General features: G+C 36.8%; 1 protein-coding gene across 15 annotated transcripts in view; it reads right to left on the bottom strand.

Annotated features, from left to right (window-relative positions):
• Positions 1 to 1,212: 1,212 nt before the first annotated feature.
• nfasca (neurofascin homolog (chicken) a) overlaps positions 1,213 to 25,355 on the bottom strand; it is a 119,469-nt gene continuing 95,326 nt past the window's right edge. For 11 of the 15 annotated variants that reach the window (XM_077572206.1, XM_077572205.1, XM_077572213.1 and 8 more), the window contains 5 exons: positions 18,834 to 18,983; positions 16,505 to 16,633; positions 11,788 to 11,857; positions 10,341 to 10,358; positions 1,213 to 6,920 (listed from right to left, as the gene is read on the bottom strand). In XM_077572206.1, coding sequence (XP_077428332.1) covers positions 6,692 to 6,920; positions 10,341 to 10,358; positions 11,788 to 11,857; positions 16,505 to 16,633; positions 18,834 to 18,983 — 596 coding nt within the window. In that variant the 3' untranslated portion in view covers positions 1,213 to 6,691. The remainder of the gene's footprint in view (positions 6,921 to 10,340; positions 10,359 to 11,787; positions 11,858 to 16,504; positions 16,634 to 18,833; positions 18,984 to 25,355) is intronic. The other 4 variants (XM_077572217.1, XM_077572219.1, XM_077572220.1 and 1 more) reach the window with 2 other exon arrangements.

Below are 25,355 nucleotides of genomic sequence, written 5' to 3'. Positions count from 1 at the left end.
CAGCGTTAATTAGATGTGGAGATGTTGCACATTACCATTAAAAGTCACTGACCGTGCTGCTTTGACTTTATTGTGTAAATGAATCATATGAGTAGACTTTTTCTTAGCTGAAACCAAAGATAGCTATCACAACCCCACCACCCTCCGCCACCCCGCCCCCCCAAAAAAATCAATCTAAAAAATAGTGCTCAATTACATTCCACATTGCATGCTTAGTGCACTGCTTTTACAGGGTGTCATAATTTTTCCATAATTTTTAGATGATCAACTTACATAAAGTAACACTATAGCACAGTAGTGTGTAGTGGAATGGAAATGATACATACTGTCGTTGCTCCTTGAGATGTTCAGAACTTTGGATATACAGTACAGGCCAAAAGTTTGGACACACCTCATTCAATGTGTCTATTGCTTTATTCTCATTACTATTTATATTTAGTGGTTCAACACCAACACACTGTCTACAAATATGAGTAAAACCAGATTCATGATTTTTAGCTATAGTAAATATAGATGTTGTAGCAACACTGTGCAGGGAATAGAAATAGAAAGGACTAATGAAATGAAGTTTCTAGGTATTATTATTGACGAACATTTAATATGGAAAACCCATATAGAATATGTCAAATCTAAGGTATCCCAAACAGTAGCCTTTTTAAATAAGTTTAAAGAATCAATGAACAAGAATGCTTTGTTATTGTTATAATTCATTGATTGTACTATATCTGACCCATTGCATTGCCCTATTGAGTCGTTTTCGGATGCGGATACAGAGACCACACTAATCCAATATTTATACAACTAAAAACATTTAATGAATTGATGGAGTATAACCACCTAAAATGAATGTATAAAGCCCATCATAAAATTTTACTAAATAACATGCAATTCATATTTAAAAGAAGGTAAAGCGAGTATAAATGAAGAGGAATCGATTTTTTTTTCTCCAAAGCTACACACACAACAAAACAAAAAGAACAATGTATTTCATGCTGTGAGCATAAAGCTGCTATTGCACGTCTGCTTTGTTGAAATTGTTGCAGGGGTAGTAACATGCTGACCATTTTGCGCTTCTGTATGTAATAACTGTCTATGCATTATTGAATGGAGTATATTGGCTATTTTATATTGTGAATGCTTTTAAAAAGAAGTTGGATCAGTTCTTTCCTTACTTGAGGCCATTGAAAGAAATAAAGACCAGCAGTCAGAAGGTAGAGAAAAGAATATAGCTTTACTACAAAGAGGGCTTCACTAGCAGAAGTTGCAACATCGCATCATACACGCGTACATGGTGAATACATGTTTGACTTTTTTTTTTATTGAGTAGATGTTCCTTACAAAAGCTGTTAGTTGCGTGTCAAAACAAGAATTGATCAACAATAAAAAAAGATGCCTATATGATAATTAATTGTATAAAAGCCAAAGAGCGTAATAAACAATTAAGTTGCAAATGTTTTATTCTCCGCAGCATTTAGAAATGAAGTAAAGCACAGTGTACAACGGCACGTTGACATTTTTTTTCCCTTTCATGAAGGGTTAGTTAGGTGGAGACACTGGAGTATTGTTTCCACTGAAAAAATGAGCACAACAAAAGGACAAGGAACAGAAAATATGCGTGATTCTCTCTTGTTTGCCAAACTTCCAGATAATAATAACATCTCCTTTCTATGAGCTATGGCGGTGGGGAGAAAGCATTGTTTTTGAGTTAAGCTGCTTACAGTGAGGAATCCCTGCAGTTTAAATCATAGGAGCAACAACTGCCTGTAACTTAAATACATGATTTGTTCTATGTATAGGAATCAAATAATTCATTCTAAATTTGACCAAGTTCAAATTGACTGCACTTTTTTTCTTTCTATACTCATCTTACACTCACTTTAAAAATGTTTTAAGACCTTTTTTGAACATTATTTTGAAGACACATTTTCAATGATAGAACAGCTACAAGAATTTCCACGCGCCTCACAAGATTCTTAAAGGTTCAGATTCTGGAATTTAGGCTCTGCAGTTGGAAAATGGCTACGGTAGTATGGAGGGCCAAAACTGCCAAAATTAAAATAAATAAATGACTAAATCAACAAATAAATCAATAAAAGTGAAAATAAAAATGGATATAAAATATATAATTCAAAAAATTCAATACAAAAACAATATATAAATGGAAATAAAAACAACAATATATCCATAAATTAGGAAAAGTAAAAATAAAAATAAAAAACAAGATAAAAAAAATAAATACCAAAAATAAATATATGAATGGAATTAAATATCAATCTATAAATTAAGACGCTCTGCTCTCACATTTACTCATTTCATGCTGCAGACGCTCTGTCAAGTCGAAATGTTATTCAAATGTGGGGGCGGTCCTTAGGACCAACCCCTCATTTGAATAACATGTCCTTAGGACCGCCCCCTCATTTGAATAACATTTTGACTTAACAGAGCGTCTACAGCATGAAATAAATAAATGTAAGAGCAGTTATTATTTATTGATTGATATTTAATTCTATTTATATATTTATTTTGACTTTTATTTTTTGAATCTCATTTTTTATTTTATTTTTTATTCTTGCTTTTATTTATGTATTTCGTTGTTTTTATTTCCATGTATATATTTTGTATTTCATTTTTGAAATTATATTTTTATATCCATTTTTATTTTCACTTTTATTCATTCATTTATTTATTCATCTATTTATTTATTTTTAATTGTGGTCCTCCATACAGTAGCACTGAAAATAAATGTTCCAAAATGCATATTTTTCCAGGCCTATAAGATGAATATGTGCTACAAATACAGTACAGTGCAGCAGCGACTCTAGTACTGTTTGTATTATTTACAATCTAAAGAATTGAGCTACAATTATAATTTTTCACAATATTAACTTAAAACCATCAATAAATTAACGGATGTATTTGCAACAGTATATTAACGTCAAAGCAACAGTTAACATAAAGTGGGGTGTGACTTTTGTTCCAGAGTGCAAATGTTAGTCAAAACTACATAACAAGGGCGCCTGGGAGACTAAATGCCTGTCGCACTTTCCTTGCAGGTACCAATTAGTTGACTTGTATTTGTTTGTCGGATATAGCATTTGGGGAAAACATTTAAATATTTACAAGAGAGTGTTTTTTTTCTGGATACAAATGTACATAATATATGCCAAATAAATAATAAACAGCAATATGTTTTTCTTTGTGGATGGACATAAATCTGAATAACAAGAGCAACAGTAATACAACATGGGTACAAGAAGAGCAGCACACTGTCTAGATAAACATGACCTTTCCTCATGAATGACAACACAATTCATGAGTTGTTTCAAAAAAGCCAGCTGCTACAAAAACATATTGAACATGTTACACTTACACATTGATATTAATGCGTGTCATAATTAACAATAACTGATTTTGGAAACATTCGACTATCACGTGAAACAACAAATTGGTCAAAAATATTTGTCTAACAATTATATTAAATACATGATTACTTAATTATTAGTATTACTGAATTAACAGTATCCACATAAAGCAATAAATAGAAATATAAAATAAATCTGTAAAATAAAATGTCAACACCAATTGTTAACTGAAGTCAAATTGAAATCTATTGGATTTAGTACTACTCTCTTTTGCAAAATTGAATTGTGCCAAAGGAAGTCAACAAATCTCGTCAGAAAAACACCATGACAAAGCAGCAGTGGGAATAGCAAGCATACAGTGCATTCTCACTTACTTTACTCTTAATTTCCTTCTAAAAAGAGCACCGTTACATTTCTGATTTCCAAGTTATGTGTCAAATGAATGTTTGTTTGTTTTTGCATGCTATATGTTTTTTACAATTTCTATGCATATCTAAAGCTTTCTTCAACTGTTTACAAATTGTTTGCATTTATAAAAACACGGACATGGGACGAGCTAATACTTCTGTAAAAGAAAGATAGGTTCAGACTAAACTTAGAGGTGATTTTGTAGATTGGCATTTGATGCAGAGGTGCCAAAGAATTGTTTAAAAAAAATAACTTTGCACATATTAGAGAAAAGATGTGACGTGAGTGCCATTCCTCTTCCATCGAGTCTTGCTATTATGACGAGCATGACCATTATTGTTCACTCACAATGCTACACATAGTGTGTTTGGAAATTGCTTGCAACCATCTACCAAGCCCCCCCAAACAAAACAAAAACACACTCCTACTTACCTTGAAATGTGCGTGATATCATTACTACTCCATTGTGCTGTCTGGCCAAATTCAGCACTTGACCTATGACCTGCTAAGGATCAGCAATTAACAACAGAATGCCTTATTCAAGTCGGGCAAGGATACTACTAGGCAAATATTGCAGTGTACAGTACCATGAATCATAAATGTTGCCAAAGCTTAAGAAGGCCACCATTTTCTTATCAGGGGTAAAGCTGTAGCAAACTAATTAACTGGAGCGGACTTTGTTGCTTGAAACGAAACACAAAGATTGAAGGCAAAATTCTGAACACAACTTCAACTCAGATTCTCACGCTGCATTCATGCCCTTACAATGAAACTGCATGTGTACAGGACTTTTAATCATTATTGATCTTAGCTAAAAACAAATGGGGAACCTTTCTGCTGTCACCAATAAGAAAATATTTTTACGAAAGTAGGCTATAGTATATAATATCTATTTACTCCATTATCACGTGTGATTATGAGATTATGTTAAATAGATGTTGCAGTGTTTGTATAAAAAATGTGCTAAATAAAGTGTGAGTAAAAAAATGGGGGAAAGTTTATCATGATACAGGTGGGTAGTAATGAGTTACATTTACTCCGTTACATTTACTTGAGTAACTTTTTAGACAAAAAATACTTCTAAGAGTAGTTTTACCACACAATACTTTTTTCTTTTACTTGAGTAGATTTGTGAAGCAGAAATACTACTCTTACGGCGCTATATTGGTCTACACTAGAGTCGTTACCCGCCGCCCCCATTCATACATTAGCTTTACCGTATTTTCACGTAAGCGCTCCACTTGACCAGAGGTGGGAAATTCTGGTCCGGAACGTAAAAACCCTGCCACAGTTTGGCTTTATACCCAGGTGCTAGCTAGCGAGCTCCCTAGCTAGCTCCTCGGGTGCTCGTTCACCTGCTAGGGAGCAAGCTAGTTAGCACAAGAGGCTAAAACCAAACTGTGGCAGGGTTTTTACTTTGTGGAAAAGGATTTGACACCTCTGCACTTAACTGACCCTGTGGGAGTATTACCGCGGACACATTGCTTATACGAAATGCGTCCCTGGTTGAAGACTGGCAGGAATGATGAGAACCCGAAAGAGTCAACTGAAAGATGATGTCTTGGTGCTTTCACTTTAAGAAACTGCCACCTGTGGTGGTTAGACTGAGGCAGCGCCGAGTGAGTTGCGCCAGAATTTGTGAATAGATTGTGCATGCTTGGGCGAACGAAAAATAAATTATTGTTATTATTATTTTTATCATTTGAAGATGCCAGCATTTGCACATAATTTTGTTTTTTTTTCTGTCTCATGACATTGTTTTTAAAAATAAATCAAACTTCACGTTCAAGCAGTTACTCAGTACTTTTCATCAAATACTTTTTTATTTGTACTTGAGTGACTTTTTTGATGACTACTTTTTACTTTTACTTGAGTAATATTATTTTTGAAGTAACGCTCCTCTTACTTGAGTACAATTTTTGGCTACTCTACCCACCTCTGATGACGTACGACTTTACAATACTTCAGTAAACAATTGTGACAGCATCAGTCAGCATGCTAACGAAAGAATGACATCTGTCTACTGCTGTTCCTCAAGCAAAAGTAACTTTTTGATGCCTTTCAAATTTTCTTTCGTTAAACTACGACCATGCTCCAAAAGAAGTTGTTTTTGTACAAATGGGATACATTAGCAACATACACTGTCAGAGCTGCTAATAGCAGATATGGCTTTTTGGGTGGTGACCATATTGGACATATGCACTACAAGATTGGATTTGAGGTCAGAAAAGCATTTCTACCACAGTGGAAAAGGCAAAGTGATTATAAGCATGTGCTATACCCTGCAAGTGGTATTAAAAAAAGATGATGTGTATTAAGCAGTATGGAATGGTGTAGTGCATAGATGTACAGGGCACAAAATCATGTGCCAGGACTGTGTACAGCATTCATTAAGATTCAATGAGACATCTACCAGCTGAGGAAAAATGAAAATCTTTCTTTGTGTATATATCAATATGATAAACATATCTGCTAGCATCCTGGTGAATTTGATGGTTATAGTAGGCTGATATGTTGTTGAAACTCGTTCTGCTAGGAGAGAACCAAGAGAGAAAGACTGAAAATGTTGATCAAGTGATGGGAAAGGGATACAGAGCGCTTTTCGATGCCTTTAAACGCTGAAAGCTACCCCGAAGGCACACTGAAGTCTGTGTGGGTAAAGGGCAGGCTGAGCACAAAGCAAAATGAGCACTTTGACCAAATTTCTTCTCCATGGGAACAATTTCCAAATTCTGGAAATTGAAAACAAAGGCATGACCTCTCCAGTATTCTGTCACTTTACCTGCAGAGGAGAACCTACACAGTCAACATACAGGCCCGGTTCTTTTCATATATTCATATCGAGTCTCCCTCTGTGTGCGTGTCAACAACGCTCCAAAGCAGGCCGTGCAAGTGAGTCTCAAAAGTGGTGCTACGCGGCACTATGCCAGCGAGTAGATGGCATTGACTGGTGAGGTGGCCTCTGAGCTTTCATTGCCTTCCGTCTCATCCTTGTCCTTCTTCACCGTGTACTGGCCGATGAAAGAGCCGTCCTCATTAAACTGCCCGTCGCCGCCTTCGCCGTAGTCCACCAGGCTGTCGTCGCTCTCCTTCACGTTGCCCTCCAGTGATGTTTGGCTACCTTGAAGAGGCTTGTTGTCCTCATCGCTGCTGCAGGTCAAAGGAAAGAAAGGTGTTATTCTGTGATGTCAGGAAGAGTTTAGTACGTCTGAGAAATGGGGCCAGACGATGGAAATCTATTATACAGTTCGTAACTCATTCAAACCCCAAAACGTATAAATACGTCTTTTAATAGTCTGTCCTTCACTCCCCAAAACGTATTCATACGTTGTTGTTTTTGAAATGTTGTTTTTTTATGCTAGAGCATACAGAAGGCTTTGAAACAGCTTCTGACATGAAGGGGTTGCTCAAAGCAATGGTAGTTATAACAAAAAAAAGGCCAGCAGGTGGCAGCAGAGTATAAGAGATCAGCCAGGGCCATGTTGCAACAAGCTCTTTTTCTCAGTGTTTTCAACAGGTTTGTGAATAATGATTAAACTTAGCTATGTTCAAATGCTGGTTACTGCAAAACGGAAACAGATACAAACATACCTTTTCCCCCCCGATTAAAAAAGAGAATCTAATATTTATTTTGGTAGGTTCCATGTTTTTATAGCAATAGAACACAATAATCTGTGGGCCTTGCAAAATCAGTCAAAATCCAGTAAAACAGCCAGGAGCGAAGGGGGTTGCTTCAGTGAAAATGGCTGTGAGTGAATGAGTTAATTATGATCACTATGTCAATTTTCAAAAGAATTTTTCACACGCATGCTTGTGCCAATATCACCTGCCTCCTGGCCCAAGTTCCTTAATGCTGCACAGCAAATTCTGTAGAGTAAATTTGACTCTATTTAGAGTGGGACAAAACTCAATTTTAGAGTAATATTTACACTTGGAACTTGGCAGATAAGCAAACAGTTGGAGGGGCATATTTCAGGTGGTAGTGTGTCTCCCAAGCTGAAGGTTGTGAGTTCGTTCCTTGACCCTTGAGTGACTTTTATTTTTTCAATTCTTTATTTTACTCTGTTTCAAGTGTAAATCTTAGCCTACTCTAAAATTGAGTCTATTTGGTCCAACTCTAAATAGTCAAATTTCCTCCACAGAATTTACTGTGTGCAACTGTGCCTTTGGCCGGTGCGACTGCTTCTTTTACGTATCGCTCACAACTTTCAATTGAGTCTTTTTGATGGGGGTTTCCACCAACAGCGACTGTTTTTTTCTTCTTCCATTTTTGCTGATTTTGTCACCCCAGTGATTCTCAACCAGCGCGCGCCCAGTGTGGAAAGCACTCAAATCAAAGCTGAGGACGCTAGCATGAAGTGCATTCAATCCGCCGCTTTGCATCTGAGTACCCAACCCTTAAGGAAACCGACCCACTGCTTTGACCCAAACTTTTTCTTATCTTTTCCCTTTTGTTTTTCCATTTTCTTTGGGTTTTTCATTTTAAAATTTTCTCCACCATGTTTGCTGTTTTTTTTTGTTTTGTTTTTAAGAAGCAATCTTCATCACTCTTCATCCTTGTGAAGCAATTGAGACAGTAAGAGCACCTTTTTTTTTTTTTGTAAATGACCAAACGCACAGAAAGTTTGGGCTCTAAGCTATACTTCCACAAGTTCACTTAGTATTAGAATTTGTTGTTTACACTTTACACTTCTCATCTCTTATTCTAGTTGATGTTGCATGTTTTTCTTATTTGCAGTTCCTTTTTTGAAATAGCTCTAGTTGAGACTGCATTGAATATGTATGTTAGTAGGAATAGTAATAAACATTTTCCTTTCAGCACAAAGTGCAGTCTGAATTGTGTGTGTGTGTTTGAATGAATTATTAATCCATAATTAATTAATTCATCTAATCCAACAAATCAAAAATGTGTAAGTGTAGCTTCTTCATTTTAACGTTTGATTTGCTGTTTGTTTGCCTCTTGATATTAATTAAACAGGCATGGTGCCCCTAGAGGCCACCGAGAGCATTACACATCCCCTCTTGAGTCAGTTTATTTTTCTGGGATTTAGAGATGATTTTCGTATTTGTATTTATCATTTTTATTTTAAATGTATTCTGTGTATGAATATAGAGCTATTCCTTCAAGTGACTTTGGGTGGGAAGGAAGAAACAACCTGGCTGGTGGCCAGTCATTCACAATGTGCATATAGAATACTACCCCCCCCCCCCCCCCAAATAAATAAATGAATATAAAATTCACACTCACAGTAATTATTATTATTATTATTATTATTATTATTATTAATTTGACATGCATGATTTTGGAACGTAAGCAGGAACCAGAGGACCCGGCGGAAACCCATGCATGTATGGGGAGACCATGCAAGTTCCGCACAGAGGTCTGGCCAAGATTCAAACTCAGAATCTTTGACTGTGCGGGAGACGTGCTCAGGACATGCTATGCAATGCTGCCTTATGTGGAAACTCCTTCATCATAAATTCCTTGAGGATGTCAAATATTGACATCTGGCACGCCCTCTGATCCAAAGTGATTTATCTGCAGCACTTTGTGTAGGTGTCAGTTTGCATGCTTTTTAAATAGCAACCAATCTCTAAAAGGTAGAAGAGATTCCTTGACAAGAAACACAATTATGTCAATTATCTCTGACAGACCACTAACTCAGTTCAAGCCTAGCTAGCCCATGTACAGCGTATGAACTTGCCCATGTACAGTGTATGAACTTGGGAAGTGAAGTGCCTAAAGATGAAAAGTGACTTTCTTGAATTTAAAAAATATTTTAACTCATTTGCTCCCATGTTTCTTTTTTTATGCTAGAGCATACAGCTCATACGGCTTTAATGCAGCCTCTGAACCTCAGAGAACGGGTGAAGCAGGTCGCTTAAAGCAATGGTAGTTATTACCCCCAAAAAAAACAGCCAGCAGGTGGCCGCAGAGTATAAGAGATCAACCAGGGCCATGTTGCAACAAGCTCTTTTCCCCAGTGCTTTAAACAAATTTGTGAATAATGGTTGAATTACTAACTAACTAATTACTGCAAAACAGAAACAAGATTTTTTTTCCTGATGAAAAAAGAGACTCTAATCTTTCTTTTGGTAGGTTCCATGTTTTTATAGCAATAGAACACAATACTCTGTGGGCCTTGCAAAATCAGTCAAAATCCAGTAAAACAGCCGGGAGCGAAGTGGGTTGCTTCAGTCAAAATGGCTGGGAGTGAATGAGTTAATTAGATCTAAATATAAATGACCATTGACTTAAACTGAAGACAATCGTGTTTAGAGGAGTGGCCTAAAAAAAAAAATTTTGAGGCAAGATTTTAAATTGTGTGTTTGTGTCTATTTGAGTGGTGATGAAAGCTTTGTCGTAGCTTTTATTGATTGGTTGACTTTCACTCGCTCAAAACTGCAAAGCCACAACAAGCTTTTTCTAGATTGACCTTGACCATGAAGCAATCAATGCTTTCGTTAAAACAGGCTGTTAAATCTTATTCACCCTAAATTCTGATACCCTCATCACAAATCCTGGACATGCACATTGCCAGGATAGATGCCTTGGCATAACCAAAGTACCTGTTCTTGTTTTGGTTCCTGTCAGGCACAGATGAGTCATTTCAGCGAATGAGCGAGGCAAGTTGAGGGCAAGAGAGGAGTGAAGAGTTAGCTTAAATGGAGGGCAGAGGGGCTCTTGACAAACACATGGGGCTGGAGATTAGTCCATGAGTCTGACCACAGAGAGTTTTTGGGTCTGAATGTGACACTTATTAGTCTTTACCATACATGAAGATTTCCTGTAGCACCAAACCAGCAAACACCAACAACCCATCAGGTGATGGTAAATGCTGTATAAATTTCCTGTGTCATTAATTTAAATAAGTATTATACATAAAAAAAAACATGACTTTAACTTAAATGTAAAAAAAAAAAGTTTACATTGTTGTCTTTTTAAGGATTATTTTAGCTAGGAGAGTAAGTAATTCCAAAAAGGTAAGGCAAGGTAAATATAGTTAGCATGCAACACAAAACAGTTTTAGTCCAACTGTAGGGAAACAAGGCATTAGTCATTGTTCTTTTAGAAGAATGATGACTCGGCAATCAGCGGAACCTGAAAGGAACAAAAGACACATGATACAGCATACTACCGCACGAAAACACATTTGGTCTAATTGATTCATTTTCTCATATTTTCTTCTGTTTTATTTAATACAGATACGTGAATAGGCCGTGTATTGCAGTCCTTATGTTATTTTACATATTTTTATTGCAGTAGTTATTTATTTATTTTGCTAATTACCATACTTAACTCATTTGCTCCCGAAAAACGTATAAAAACGTTCTATTTTAAATATTGCCATGGTCCCAAAAGCGTATTTATACGTTGATGCAGCTTCTGACCTGAAAAGGTCGCTTAAAGCAGTGGCAGTTATTACAAAAAACGTCCAGCAGGTGGCAACAGGGTATAAGAGATCAACCAGGGCCATGTTGCAGCAAGCTCTTCTTCCCAGTGTTTTCAACAGGTTTGTGAATAATGATGAAACTTAGCAATATTCTAATGCTAATTGCTGCAAAATGGAAACAGATAAAAATATACTTTTTTTTCCTGATGAAAGAAGAGACTCTAATCTTCAATTAATCAGTCAAAAATTCAGTAAAACAGCCGGGAGCGAAGCGGGTTGCTTCAGAGAAAATGGCTGGCTTTTAACATAGTCTGTTTTTGTTATGGCTTTCAATTTTAGACAACTTTACCACAACTTAAAAGTTGTGTTTTTGCAATTGCTGGCCATCTTTGGCCAAGGTACCTTGCTCGACAATGCAGTCCCCAAATTGTGAAAAGAGAACATAATACTATAGAGTAGGTGCGAAGTTAACAACTCAACACAAAAGTGCCTCACAATTTCTAATACTAAATCGGGGCAAATGAAATGAGATGTTTTCGATCAGCTTGCTTTCTTGAGATGAATCCATTCCTGAATCTGAGCTGATGACAAACTACAGCAGGTTGTGTTTAAGTCACACTTACTGGTAATCAAAGGATCCATCCGGGTCTTTGTGGTCAACAGAGTCCAAAGGAAGATCTTTTTTATCTCGGACTGTAAAAAAAAAAGAAGACATACGTGTTATACCGTTATCATTACCTTAAAAAAATATTTAGTATTTAATTACCATTTCAAAATTACTTAATTGGTTTGATAAAGAAATCTGTGTCAAGGTCATTTTATTCAAACATACAATCATCTAGTATGTATTACTTTGTCAGCTGTTGAAATGTACAAGCATCTTCCGTATTGCTGCCGAATGTGGTTATGAACTCCTTTCACTGGTCATATTTGTTTATTGCTTTTCTGTTATCACACTCAGCTCAACATGGATGTTAGTTCAAAATTTACATATAACTGCACCACCTACCTAGACGACTTGCCAAACCAGTGATGCAACCACCGTCTAGACATTATAGAAACTGCAAAACATTACAGTCATCTATAAAAACTTTTAAAAAATATATTCAACAACAGAGAAAATGTTTTCACTGTTAACTGTCACACCCCAAAAATGGTTAATTGTAGCTGTAATTATTTGTTAATAATTGAAACAAACGTTTTTTTCCTCTTTTAAATGTAGAAACAAGAATCAAAATGATATTTTCATGATCAAAAGTGTGATACATGATCCTATTTTATTGCCAGTTGCTCTATTTATTTTTTTTCGCCATTTAATTTGACCTTTTTGAGCCAATTGCAGCTAAAATGATCTGAATTTGCAAATTCACTATTATACTCAATAGTGTTTTAATTTTTATTTTTTAAATATTAATTTTGTTAATTCTCGGAGGTTTGTTTTGGTTACAGTACATGCATAACAGACAAATTCACACACATATATACCGGGTGTTTCATCTCAATATGTCACTTTACAAAATCTCATTTCTCTGTAACTGGCAACCGTAGCAGGATAAAATTGCTTTCGTTGGAAAGGTAAAATCTCCAATTTTTTTGCTGCGTTGGTTTTGCCAGACCTTGTTACGTCACAATCAAGGTTCCAGCTTTTTGCGTAAAATGCCATTTCCACTGATTTGCCTCTTATATGCTTAAAATGTATTTTACTGGAAAGGAAATAGGGTTTCGTAGGGTTCGGATATACGTGGATGATCTGAAGAGGCCTTGATGACCATCAACCCCGATATGCTTGTTCAAGTTTGGCAAGAAATGGAATAGCGTAATCAAGGGCTCGCGTCTTGAACATTTGTGAAAAGTTGAACAAAACGTTAATTTCTTGGATTTTTGTGTTCAAATTTTTGCTGCGAAACTAAAGATAATTAGTTTTCAGGAGAAAAAAGTTTTGTTTTCCTATCTTCAACAGTTATTGAGATAGAAGTTATCATAAAGTGACATATTGAGATGAAACACCCTGTTGTACAATTGTTGTTACAATCATGCAGGCAAGGGAGAGTGTTGTTGGGCAATTTATTTAGGGAGAGTGCAGTTGGGCAATTTATTGTTCAAAGACACTTCAACAATGTTCATCAAGTGAAATTGCTTCTTTCAAAGAGCCAAGAGAAATTTGGGACAAAGCTCGGAATAACTTTTATTCTTTGAGAAGCAATTTTGCTAATCGATGACATAATTTAGGTTTGAGGAGCAATTTTTGGTAAATTAATCCTAGCGTCCTTATTAACTCATTCACTGCCATTGACGACTATAGATGTCAAAAATTCATTTGAACTATTTCTATTAGTTTAAATATTTTTCCACTTTTGCTAACAAGAGTATGAAAACCTAGAAAAAAATTATTGTAAATTTAGAACATATATAAAATTTAGGATTAATCGTTAGTAACTAGGGAAGTCATGTAATTAATTACAATAAAAAAAAATTATCGCCTGACACCCCTAATTAAACAATTTTTTAAATGAAAGATAAGGGGCATCAGATAATTAAAATTTTTAATCGTAATTAATTGCATGACTTCAATAGTTGACTCACGATTAATCACAAATTTTATATCTGTTATAAATGCACAATCAAACAAATTCTGTTTTCATAAAAAATGAAATGAATTGAATTTTTTTTTAAACTAATAGAAATAGTTAACATGAATTTTTAACGTCTATAGCCGTCAATGGCAGTGAATGAGTTAAGCAATAAAAAACAACAACAACAACAAAATAACAGGAGGTTGAATGTAGGGCTGCAGCTATCGAATATTTCAGTATTCGAGTATCCTATTAAAAATTCTATATTTGTAAAATCAACACTTTTTATATCTTAAAGCTACTGAAAGTACAATATTCCATTTCGAATCGCTACTGCCACCTGCTGACGAAAAATTTAAATGCATATACTGTTTTTTGGTTGTTTTTTTCCCCACCTACTCACACAAACACGCAAACATACAAACATGGTCTCCCAGGCAGGGAAGCGAACCCACACCAACCTGCATCGTAGGAAAGTGACGGTACCACTCCACTACCTGGAGCACAACTGCACATACCGTTCTTCACATACACACCACGCATATTACGTCACATCCGCAGACAGGGCGCGGGAAATTCGAACCCGATTCCAGTCTGAAAACTATTGGCCAGAGGCTTGCAGGAGTACCCATTGTGAACAGCTAAGGTGTTAATCTACTAATTAGAAGGCATTTCAGTCATAAATGGTCAAATAAAAAACTTATTGTAAAGTTATTTTGGGGGGAAAATGTTCCATATTGCAGCTTTAAATTCACATTGTGGATATCAGTAAACTATATAATTGTCTAAAAACATTTTCAGTGGAGCAATTTCAAACAAATACAAACTTAAACTTAGCATTTCTTGTATCAAAACATGGCATTAGGACAAAAACCTTTGTGTAACTTCACTTTAGCAGCTAGCATATTAGCATGAAATATAATACAGTAGATTTGTGGCTGTGCATTTATGATCTCAGACTACCTAAACAGGAATGAGACAAATATTCGTTAAACAAGTAGAAATTTTGGAAGTGTTGAAGACATTTGAAAAGGTAAACTGAGGCTTTATTTTGCTCAGGAAATAGGATAATTTTCTCAAATTTGCACTTTTTAGTTGATGACAATCATTAGTATTAAAAATCTTGGTGAAAAATATTAGTAGGCTAACTTAAGCTGTCAGACAATTGAACTTGATTTCTCCCCATTTAGTCAAAATTGAAATAAAGTATGGATGATGATGGCTTGGTTGTGTTTTCCATGGGCCCCAAATGATGATTACTTACGGCCTTGCACTGAGCGAGTGACGTCGCAAGCCAACTGACAAAATGTGATTAGCGGCTCATCCATTGATGAAGAAAGCAGCTAGTGGCTACGAGAACTAATGCCAATTGCATACCACATTGGCCATCTACACATCATACATACGTCACCTAATATGCTTTTGTTTTTCACATTTCATGTGTTTGTCTGAGGCGTGAAACGCGAATTTGCAAAATTGCATGCAAAACGGCTTATTTTGAACTTTGCTAGTATCAATTTTCACTCACAATTACAACCCTTCGTTCTACAAGCTAAGTCTTTTATTTTTACTGTACGTTTAATTTTGTCTGCTGGCTACGGTCCGGCTCACCTGTGACCCTAGCGACGATAAGGTGCTAGCTAGCTAGTTAGCTAACTCCCTAGCAGTAAAACCAGCACCATTACCTACCATTACCTGCTAGGAAGCTAGCTAGCTAGCTCCCTAGCAGGTAAACGAGCACCATGGGAGCTAGCTAGGGAGTTAGCTAGCTAGCACCTGGCGCTAAAAAGCCAAACCGTGGCAGGGATTTTACTTTCTGGACCTGGATTTGCCACCCCTGGGTACAATAAATGGATGGACAGAAACACAGATGTTAAAATAATGTAAATACTCCAATCACTTATTAATAATGGTCACTCTTTAAGTATGTTAACAAAAAAAGAACACTGACAAAAGCCTGTAATCAAACCAGTTAATAATGTTATAATGTGGCTGTTATGAAATCAAGTGTTTATTTGCAAGGAATACCAAATTAGAAAAGAAAACCTTCATGCTTTGGGCTGTGCTTGGGCATATGCAGGGCAACTCAGTATAAGGGGTGCGAATCAGTATAAGGGGTGCAACTCAGTTCTGGCTCGTGGCTTGCGGAGGTTGTAGCTAGCAATATGCTTTTGGCAGCATGTCAAACTTTTGACCTCATTATAAACAATTGCACCACACAGGGCCGTTGTGATTCAATTGCAATTTTCACATTTGAATCGGAACTAATCTTACAGTATTGTTACGGTCAGGCTTGAATGTGATGGGGAACTCAGTGTGGAGTATGTTGCTTTAGTATGAGATGGCAACAGGCATTAAAGTCCACTGTTAAATTCCATCTCGGCAGTGTATGAACACCTATGTCATTACTTTGTTGCCCACCTCTCACTCCGCCAAGACAACTTCACCCCAGCTAGCCAGCCTAGGGTGGATTGACAGCAACAATGCTAAAAAAAACAACAACCACTTAGGTTCTACCTTTGGCCATGGTTAAAGAAAGCTAGCACCTGGGGCTAAAGCCAAACTGCGGCAGGGTTTTTACTTTCTGGACCTGGATTTGCCACCTCTGTAAAGGACGAGCCATTTTATTTTGCATAATCTTCCCTTACTGTACCAAATGACTATACTGAACCAAATTGTGACCTTAAACCCAAGAAACCATACTGAACTGGGATTTTTTGTTATACTGCTGTTGCACCCCTAACTCAGCACCTCAGTTAAGTCTTACCGGGATATTTGCCTCCACGACTCCTTTTGATGAAGCAGACAATAAGAAGGATCAGGATGATGAGGGCGATGGCGCACATCAAGCCGATGAACCAGCCTTGAGTTGCGATGTCGACCTGGTCAATGTAGGCTAGTGACGTGCACAAAAGACAAGACACACAAGCATACAAGACATACACCGAGTGGGGCAGGAGAAGAGAGAAAAGTGAAGACAATATAAGTTTTTCTTTCCAGGTCAAAGTTTACATTTTGGCACAAAATCCATGCAGGGAAATCTCATCAAGACTAAAATATAATTTTCTGAGAAGACAAGCTATTGTTAACAATATTAAGAGGTGGGCATCGAGGGCCGGAATCCTGCAGGCTTTGCATGTTGCCCTTGTCCAACACAACTGATATATGATCAGCTCATCAGCAAGCTCTGCACAAGCCTGATAACGATCCTGTTGATTGGAATCAGCTTGTGTTGGAAGTGAGAAACCTCCAAAACCTGCAGGACTCCGGCCCTCGAGGACCGAGATTGCCCACCTCTGCGTGACTACACATACACAGTAGTATCTCATATACAGCCAACACCTCATTTGATTAATGGAGGGTTATCGCCATCTCTGGGACCATACAATACAGAGCAAATCTTATAGTGAGAAAAGTGTCCCATTGTTTACAGAACATTGCTTTTAAAATCTGCTCATTTGACACAACAAATCCCAAATTGTGCGTGAATAACAGAACAAGCTTGACATGAAACAAGGAAGACAACTCCCATTAGAGAAATGTAACAAAAAAATTAAGTAGAGCTGTCAAAATTAATCGATTAATCGACAAGTAATCGATTACCAAATTAATCGACAGCAATTTTAGTAATCAAGTAATCGTTTGGAGCATTTTCTTTACTTAAAAATGTCCAAAACTGATTTTTGTAGTCTTTCATTAAAGAAAACGGAGTATCTTCTGCGTCTAATCAAAATAAGACATTTGTAAACATTTGTTTTGACTTTGGAAATGACCAAAGCGGTAACATAGTACAACACCAATTCCCCCATCCCCTTTTTTTTTAAATCCCTATACGAATACGAAGTACAAAATAAACAACAATCATTGGTTGATAAACAGTAATCAGGGAAAAATGCTTTTGTAATACACTTAAATGCAATATTAAAATAAGTCAGATTAGTCGATTAATCAATCAAATAATTGATAGATTAATCGATTCCAAAAATATGCGATAGTGACAGCACTAGAAAAAAGTGCATTAAATGTGCTGTGCTTAAGATCACTAATTCGGAAACCAAGACTGTAATAACATACAATAGGCTGCACTTAAATAAAGTTGACATATTTTAAATCCAGTCAAATGTGTGGAAGTGCACCCATGATAAATGACCAGATTATTAATGCTGGTTTACCAGGCATACTTTTAAATATTGTATATCTATAACAACAGTGCTGTTGAAATATAATTTGCCCTTTTCTCAAATTTTGCATAGTTTCCCCCACTTTACAGTTTAAAATTATCAAACAAATGTAAATATCAGACAAATAAACCAAGTAAATCTAAACTGAAGATTTTAATTGGTGCTTTTATTTATTAACTCATTCAGTCCCAGCCATTTTCACTGAAGCAACCCCCTTCGCTCCCGGCTTTTTTTTTTTTACTGGATTTTGACTGATTTTGCAAGGCTCACAGGATATTGTGTTCTATTGCTATAAAAACATGCAACCTACCGAAAGAAAGATTAGAGTCTCTTTATTCATCAAGAAAAATTTATATTTGTATCGGTTTCCGTTTTGCAGCAATGAGCATTAGAATATTGCTAAGTTTCATCATTATTCACAAATCTTTTTCAACATGGCCCTGGTTGATCTCTTATACTCTGCCGCCACCTGCTGGCCGTTTTTGTAATAACTACCATTGCTTTAAGCGACCTCTTCAGGTCAGAGGCTGCATCAAACAAACATAAAAAAACATATAAATACGTTTTTGGGACCACGGCAATATTTAAAATGTGTGAAAAAGTACTTGCCCTGCTTGCTCAATCCTGAATAAGCCGTAGCTAATCACATTTTATGGAAAGCTGAGTTCATTTTCACTGTTTCATGATCTTACACATTACAGTTGGGGAGACTATACAAAAAAGCAAGCATTTGAGAAGAGGGCAAATCATTTTTTACAGCACTCACATAACTCTCCAACTTTTTCATTCATTCCTTAAGTTGACCACTATAACAGAGAAGGATTGTGTCCGGCACTTTGAAACCACTTCACCCTCGCGACCATTGTAGCCCATCTGCCTGCCAATCCGACTCCACCAGGCCAGGTGTGGTCTCACCTGATTTGGTCTCAAAGGTGACAGATTTGCTGGTGACGCTGCTGAGTTCATTGGAGTAAACCCTCAGATGGTACTTGGCACCCGCGATCAAATCCGCCACTTTAACGGGGGGCTGTTCTGTCACTGGTACAGTTTTCATTGTCTTGTCGCCTTGGAGACACAAGAAAGGGCCAATCATACTCTAGGGGGGGGGGGGGGGGGCGTTTTGGCTCACACTTACGCCTACTATTAACGTCTTAAAATGGCCAAGCATTATCAATGATTTATTATTTCAGGGAATTAAAACTGTGCGATGCGCATCATCATTATCATCCGGGTTGATTTCCCTCTGGAATACATGCAATATGCACACATAGGATAAGATGATAGAGTCATTTTGAAACTTCTAATGATTGTTGCCAATTTAACTGACACCTTGTTCCGAAAGGCACTATTTTCCAGAGGTAATCACAAAAGGGGAAGGAAATGGGAGCAGCAAAACCACTCATTCATCCAAAGTGCCTCGTCTCATCGTTTCCAACAAAGGGAATTGGAAAAAGTCCTCAATTGAGGAAATGTTATGGTTCCAGTACAAAATGAGAACTTGAGTATGATACTGAGGAGGCAGTGAAAGGGAGAAGGCAGCACACGGTGGTGATGTCATGCTTCATGCTGTCAAACATTTCAAGGTTGAAGTTATCCAGCAGAATTCATGAAGAAAACAATCCTTTCGAGAACAATCCATCAGCAAAGCAAAACACAACAACACAAGGGGAAACATGCCACTCCTCTACCTTATCAATAAATTCATATTGTAAGGCCATGGTAGGGTGAGGATCAATAAATACGCCATTGTAATAAAAGAGTGAAATAGTTTACTCTTTTTTATTTTCTTTAAAAAAAAAAAAACATTGCTACATACAAAAATGGGAAATCCAGATCCAGTTGTTTTTTTTTTAATCTGTGGCAGCGTTTTTACAGTCTAGACCTGGATTATCATCTCTAATTAGATATCATAATTAATTCTTCATCTTCAGTTTGTTTTCAACATGTGATTATTATCTTTTTTTTTTTTTTGCTGCTAAACTTATGTTTACAATATGTATGTACTGTATATCGGGTGCATTCGATGACGGCGTATTAGGGCCATTTTTTTTTTAGAGGGTGGGGGCAATATTCCAAGGGGAAAAAACTCACAAATTTACCACTTTCTAAAGTGGCAAATTTACGCGAAAAAAAACTCATAAATTTACGACTTTATAAAGTGTGGTTTTATTCTTATCACCGTGAATTGCCATGAACCATCATGCATCACCGTAAGTCACCGTACATCACTGTAAGAGCTGTAAAATATTTCAAACCCATGCAAACAATAATCAGAAACATGTACAAACACAAGTGCTAATAAACTAATTATTAAACAAAATGTACCTTTTGCCTCTTCGGCAATACAAAATAGAACATTCCTCGACACTGTGCAACAAACGTTTCCAGCGTACTATTAAGCTATCTTTCCTGTACAAACAGCACTAACCCGGAAGTGACTCTTCAAAACAAAAGCAGACATGACGACACTAACCCTAACCCTAATGCATAAAATGGCAAATTTGCGACTTTATTAAGTGGCAGATTTGTGAGAGAAAAAAACTCAGAAACTCACGAGAAATACACGTATCGTAGCTGTAGTCTAATCATGTGAAATGAAAAGGCAGGATGGAGACGAATCCATTCTTAATTGAAACTTTACTCATCATAAACGGCAGCTAGAGCGACAACACTTCCTGATCCCCTATCAGCTGACGAACACTAACCAATCAGAAGCTAGCTTACTTTAGGTAAAAGAAAGTGAATGACGGAGAGCAGCAGATTCGACACATCAATTTAGCTACTTGCACAAAAAAACACACCAAATGTATGAATGTGTAAATAATAATTCTGGAAACATAAATGAACAAGTAAATATACATTTTAACAAATTAACTTAAATGCTTGATCCTCAGGGTGTCGACCGTTTTTGCGAGGTGTCTTTGTCGCTGGCAGTGCCCAACGCTTCAAAGTGCGAATGCTTAACATGATATGGTTAAAGCCATTACTAGCTCCTTATTTGAAAACCCAAACGAAAAGTATTGGCACAAACAATCAATGTAGTACGTTCCGTATATTCCTCGTAAATTTCAACGTTTTTTTTCTGCCAGTTTATAAAGTCACAAATTTGCAACTTTATAAAGTGGCACATTTTTCTTTCAATATTGCCCCCAACCTCTAAAAAAAAAATTATACGTGGCTCTAATACACCGTCGTAGTTATTCACATACCTGTACACTGTATAAATAATATATGCCAACACAAAGGCGTTTGGAATTAAATATAACAATATGCAACAACTTAGGTGTGTGTAGATTATACAGTAGAGTCATTTTGTGTATTGCAAAAATGGCAAGCGTGTTCATTTAAATAAGAGTAAGTTTCAGTGTCTGTAAATAACCATAATTATATTTTCTTACCGGTATATTGATTGTATTTTATTTTGAAATTTGCATTGTAAATCGTCATGTCTGCTTTTGTTTTGAAGAGTCACTTCCGGGTTAATGCTGTTTGTACTCAAGGTAGCTTAATTAGCATAAGTATGCACAATGTTTTGTTTTCTATTTTGTATTGGTAACGCCTCCAAAAGGTACATTTTGTTTAATAATTTGTTTATGAACTCTTGTGTTTGTACATGTTTTTGATTATTGTTCGCATGGGTTTGAAATATCTTTCAGCTCTTACGGTGATGCATGGCGACTCATGGCAATTCACGGTGATAAAAATGAAACGACAAATCATCAGGAAAGTTTCATCCTTGTTTGGGAGGCCTGCTACACTGTTTTGTGTTATTTTGTTTGAAAAAGCAATTCTGGTTATCTTTAAATACATTTAATACTGAACTACAATAAAAAGGAAAATTCGTTTTTAATTGTGTGATTAAACTAGGGCCGATTATCGACGCCAATATTCGGCACTTTGACGAGTATCTGTACCAGACATTTTTCTCTAGATTAATACCAGTGTGCTGACATATTTATTGCAATAACATAGATAAATGATATCTCCAAAAAAGAAAAGCTATATTCACACTCTGGGAAAGAATGCTGAAGCTATATTGGCTGACAATAAGGGCCACTCCCATTTTGACAGTCAATCCTTTTAGATACGACCTTGAAGCACGAATGATGGCTGGGCAGTGGGTGGGGTGGGGAAGCCCATTAGATCAGTCTCGTTTTACCCACACTTAGCTCCCCCCTCACACACACACCCTTTGTGTCTCGTGCTGTTCACAATCTAACATCATTAAGAATTAACGACATGGCCAGTATACATCAAAAATACATTCACTCTTCTATGCTGGATAGAGGGTCAAAGATTGTTAAATTGGTAACAGCAATGACAGAGCTTCTTTATAGTGTCTACATAATATATTCACAGCCTTCACTTTTATGTTACAACCATATACCGGTGGCTTAATAAAATGTCTCCCTTTCAAAACACAATAAAGACATTAGACAGGTTTCCATCCAATTTTTTGAAATTTTTAAGCGAATTTACTGAAAATGCGCAATGTGACTTATGCCCGTTTCCATCTGTTCTTCTTTTGCGAACATTGAGAAGGGACTCCGCCGCTGTAGGTGGCGGTATACACCATAGAGATGTGAGCCACCAGTACTTCAAAAAAAAGAAGAAGAGGACCAGGATGCGACTGCGCCGTGCGATGACATCATGTGAGATTGCTTTTGTAATTCTTGATAAACCGTAGCGTTTCTTTGCTGTTTTCCATCTAAAATAGCATTAACATTTGCTTCTTTAATTAATTCCAAAAATATTTCTGTTTCTTCCTTATTTTATCGTCCGACATTGCTTTGGGACTACAAACGTACATGTGACGTAATATCCGGTCAAAACGGCCCTTTTTTGAATTTCTAGCGTTTCCATTCAGTTTTGCATTTGCATTTCTTGAAAATTTTTATAAAAATGAGTGGATGGAAACCCAACTATAGACACAGTGAAGAAAAGATCTCTCTACTCATAGTTCTCCTACAACCTATTTTCACTTTACAAATGATGGAAACCACTGTGCTGTTTAACTCATTCACTGCCATTGACGGCTATAGACGTCAAAAAATTCATTTTAACTATTTCTATTAGTATAACATTTTGATAGTATGAAAACCTAGATTTTTTTTATTGTACATTTAGAACAGATATAAAATTTGTGATTAATCATGAGTTAACTAGTGAAGTCATGCAATTGATTACAATTAAAAAAAATTAGCGCCTGACGTGATTTAAAAAAAAAATAAGAAAAGATTATTAGAAATTAGGGGCGTCACCCGATTACAATTTTTAATCGTAATTAATCGCATGACTTCGGTAGTTAACTCACAATTAATCTGCAATATCTGCTCTAAATGTACAATAAAAAAATCTAGGTTTTCATACTCTTGTTAACAAAAGTGAAGGAAAAAAAAGTTAAACTAATAGAAATAGTTCAAATGAATCTTTGACGTCTACAGTCGTCAATGGCAGTAAATGAGTTAAGACCTTCAATGCTGCAAAATAATTTTTATACCTATATCTACGGGCCCTACGGCTTAATGTACCGGTACTGTTGTCTCTGAGGTCTGCATACAATTCTTTTGACTTGACGGCCTTTATTGTGGTCTGACACTCAGGGTTCTATTTTCAGTGCATCTGTGGTGTGACGCAGGGGTCGACGGATCCTGAGCTGGGCACGGCGGTTCAGCATAGGGAGTGTCGTTGGACGTGACTGGCGGAGTGACAATTTGGTGGCAGAAGTCGATCTAACCTTACACAGCACAAAGCTCAGTGATGAATCGACTCTCACAGAGCTGATTTCAACAATTTTTCAGAGTTTATATAGCTCCACACTTTCCAGAGTTAAATCAACACTAGTGAAATAGTGAAAATATTTAACACTGGGAGAGAGTACTCACTAAGCAGAGTTATTTAACACTAACTCGTCAGACACTCATAAAAGGTCCACCATGACAGAGATCGAACCGGTGCACTCTCCATACCGACCTTAAACGGTAGGCTATCCAGCCACTTAGTGTTTAAGGTGTTATAAATAAATTCAAAATGTAATTTGCTCCGTCGAGTAAATGGCAAACCCTTTGCCTCAAAGTACTCGCCGAAAATGTGGTTCTGTCACATGTGAAAGCTTCCACATTAGCACGTTTTTTTTCTTGTTTTTTTTGCGAAGCCTCGGAAAAAGTACATTGACAGATTTTTTTCCGAGGCCTCGCCAGTCGTCGAAAATAAGGAAGCGCACTTGCCGAAAGGTGGTTATCTATCAATGACAGCCAATGTAACGACAGTTTTCAACTTGAACCCAACACCTCTTTTCAAGCGAGCATTTGAAGTAGGCTAAATGCAGTCAGACTGAAAATGAATTCATTGCCCCAAACTCCTTTTGTCTGTTAAGACTGTCAGTATTTCTCAGTGGTAAGCAATGAAGAAAGTGGGATGAGGAAAATGGCGCTGACTTGTCTCTCTGAGCTGGTGAAAGGCAGAGCCACACTTTGTGGAGGTGATCTAACTCTTGGCGATCCACTCTGTGAAATAACACCTTCTCTACACACCGTTTACCTCTGAAAATATTACAGTTCCATATGGGAGTTAAAATGAACTCCCACAATTGTAACTGCAATTTTTTGCAGTGTAGGCTTGCTCAGACCACGAACGCAGGTACGCTCTACAAGTGCCCACTTAACGGCATAAACATGCACCTTGCCATGTCGAAACGCTAGTGCTCAAATAGCATAGCACGCCTAAATGGAATGAGTGGAGCTATTTTGATTGCCCATGATTGAAGTCGGCTGTGACCACTCCCGCAGAAATGCAGAATTCCGTCTCTTAGATATGCCTGCGCTCGCCTGTGAAATTATCGACACCAGGTCTAACCTACTTCTGAGTAAAGTTTTGCGCCACACAGGACTTGCGTCGTTCACCAAAATTGAGCCTTTACTGTGCTTCATCATTTTTTACTTTACCACAGTTGACTGCAAACCAGGTGTATTACGAAACAGGATGTTTTTCATGGAAAAGGCTATAACATTTATGGGCACGAGATATTTTAATGGCTTATTTTCTATTTTTGACATTTCTAAGTGTCATGTTTGTTTTTTTACTTGGTTGTTATTGGTTCATGGGTACAGAATTTTAAGAGGAAATTTGAGTGTCTAGAAAAGCGCTATATAAATCTGATGCATTATTATTATTATTATTATTATTATCTATTTCAGAATATGGCTCTAACATAAGAGAAAAGTGAAGAGGGTGAACACCTTTTATGGTAGACAATGTATGAACATGCAAGGGTATCCAATCTCAACAAGTTCTATGATTCCCGAACAAGAGGGGTGATGCATGTGTTCTACAAAAGCAGACTCAAAACGTGCATAAGACCAAATAAAAACAAAAGCATTTGTGCAATTATAGATTTCAAGAAAGAGAACGTCACGAAAAGCAAATGAGAGAAGCTGA

The sequence above is a fragment of the Vanacampus margaritifer genome, chromosome 8 (genome assembly GCF_051991255.1).
Source record: "Vanacampus margaritifer isolate UIUO_Vmar chromosome 8, RoL_Vmar_1.0, whole genome shotgun sequence".
NCBI classification, from domain to species: Eukaryota; Metazoa; Chordata; class Actinopteri; order Syngnathiformes; family Syngnathidae; genus Vanacampus; species Vanacampus margaritifer.
Note: the sequence above shows the minus strand (reverse complement) of the source record. Positions and strands in the feature narration are given on the sequence as shown.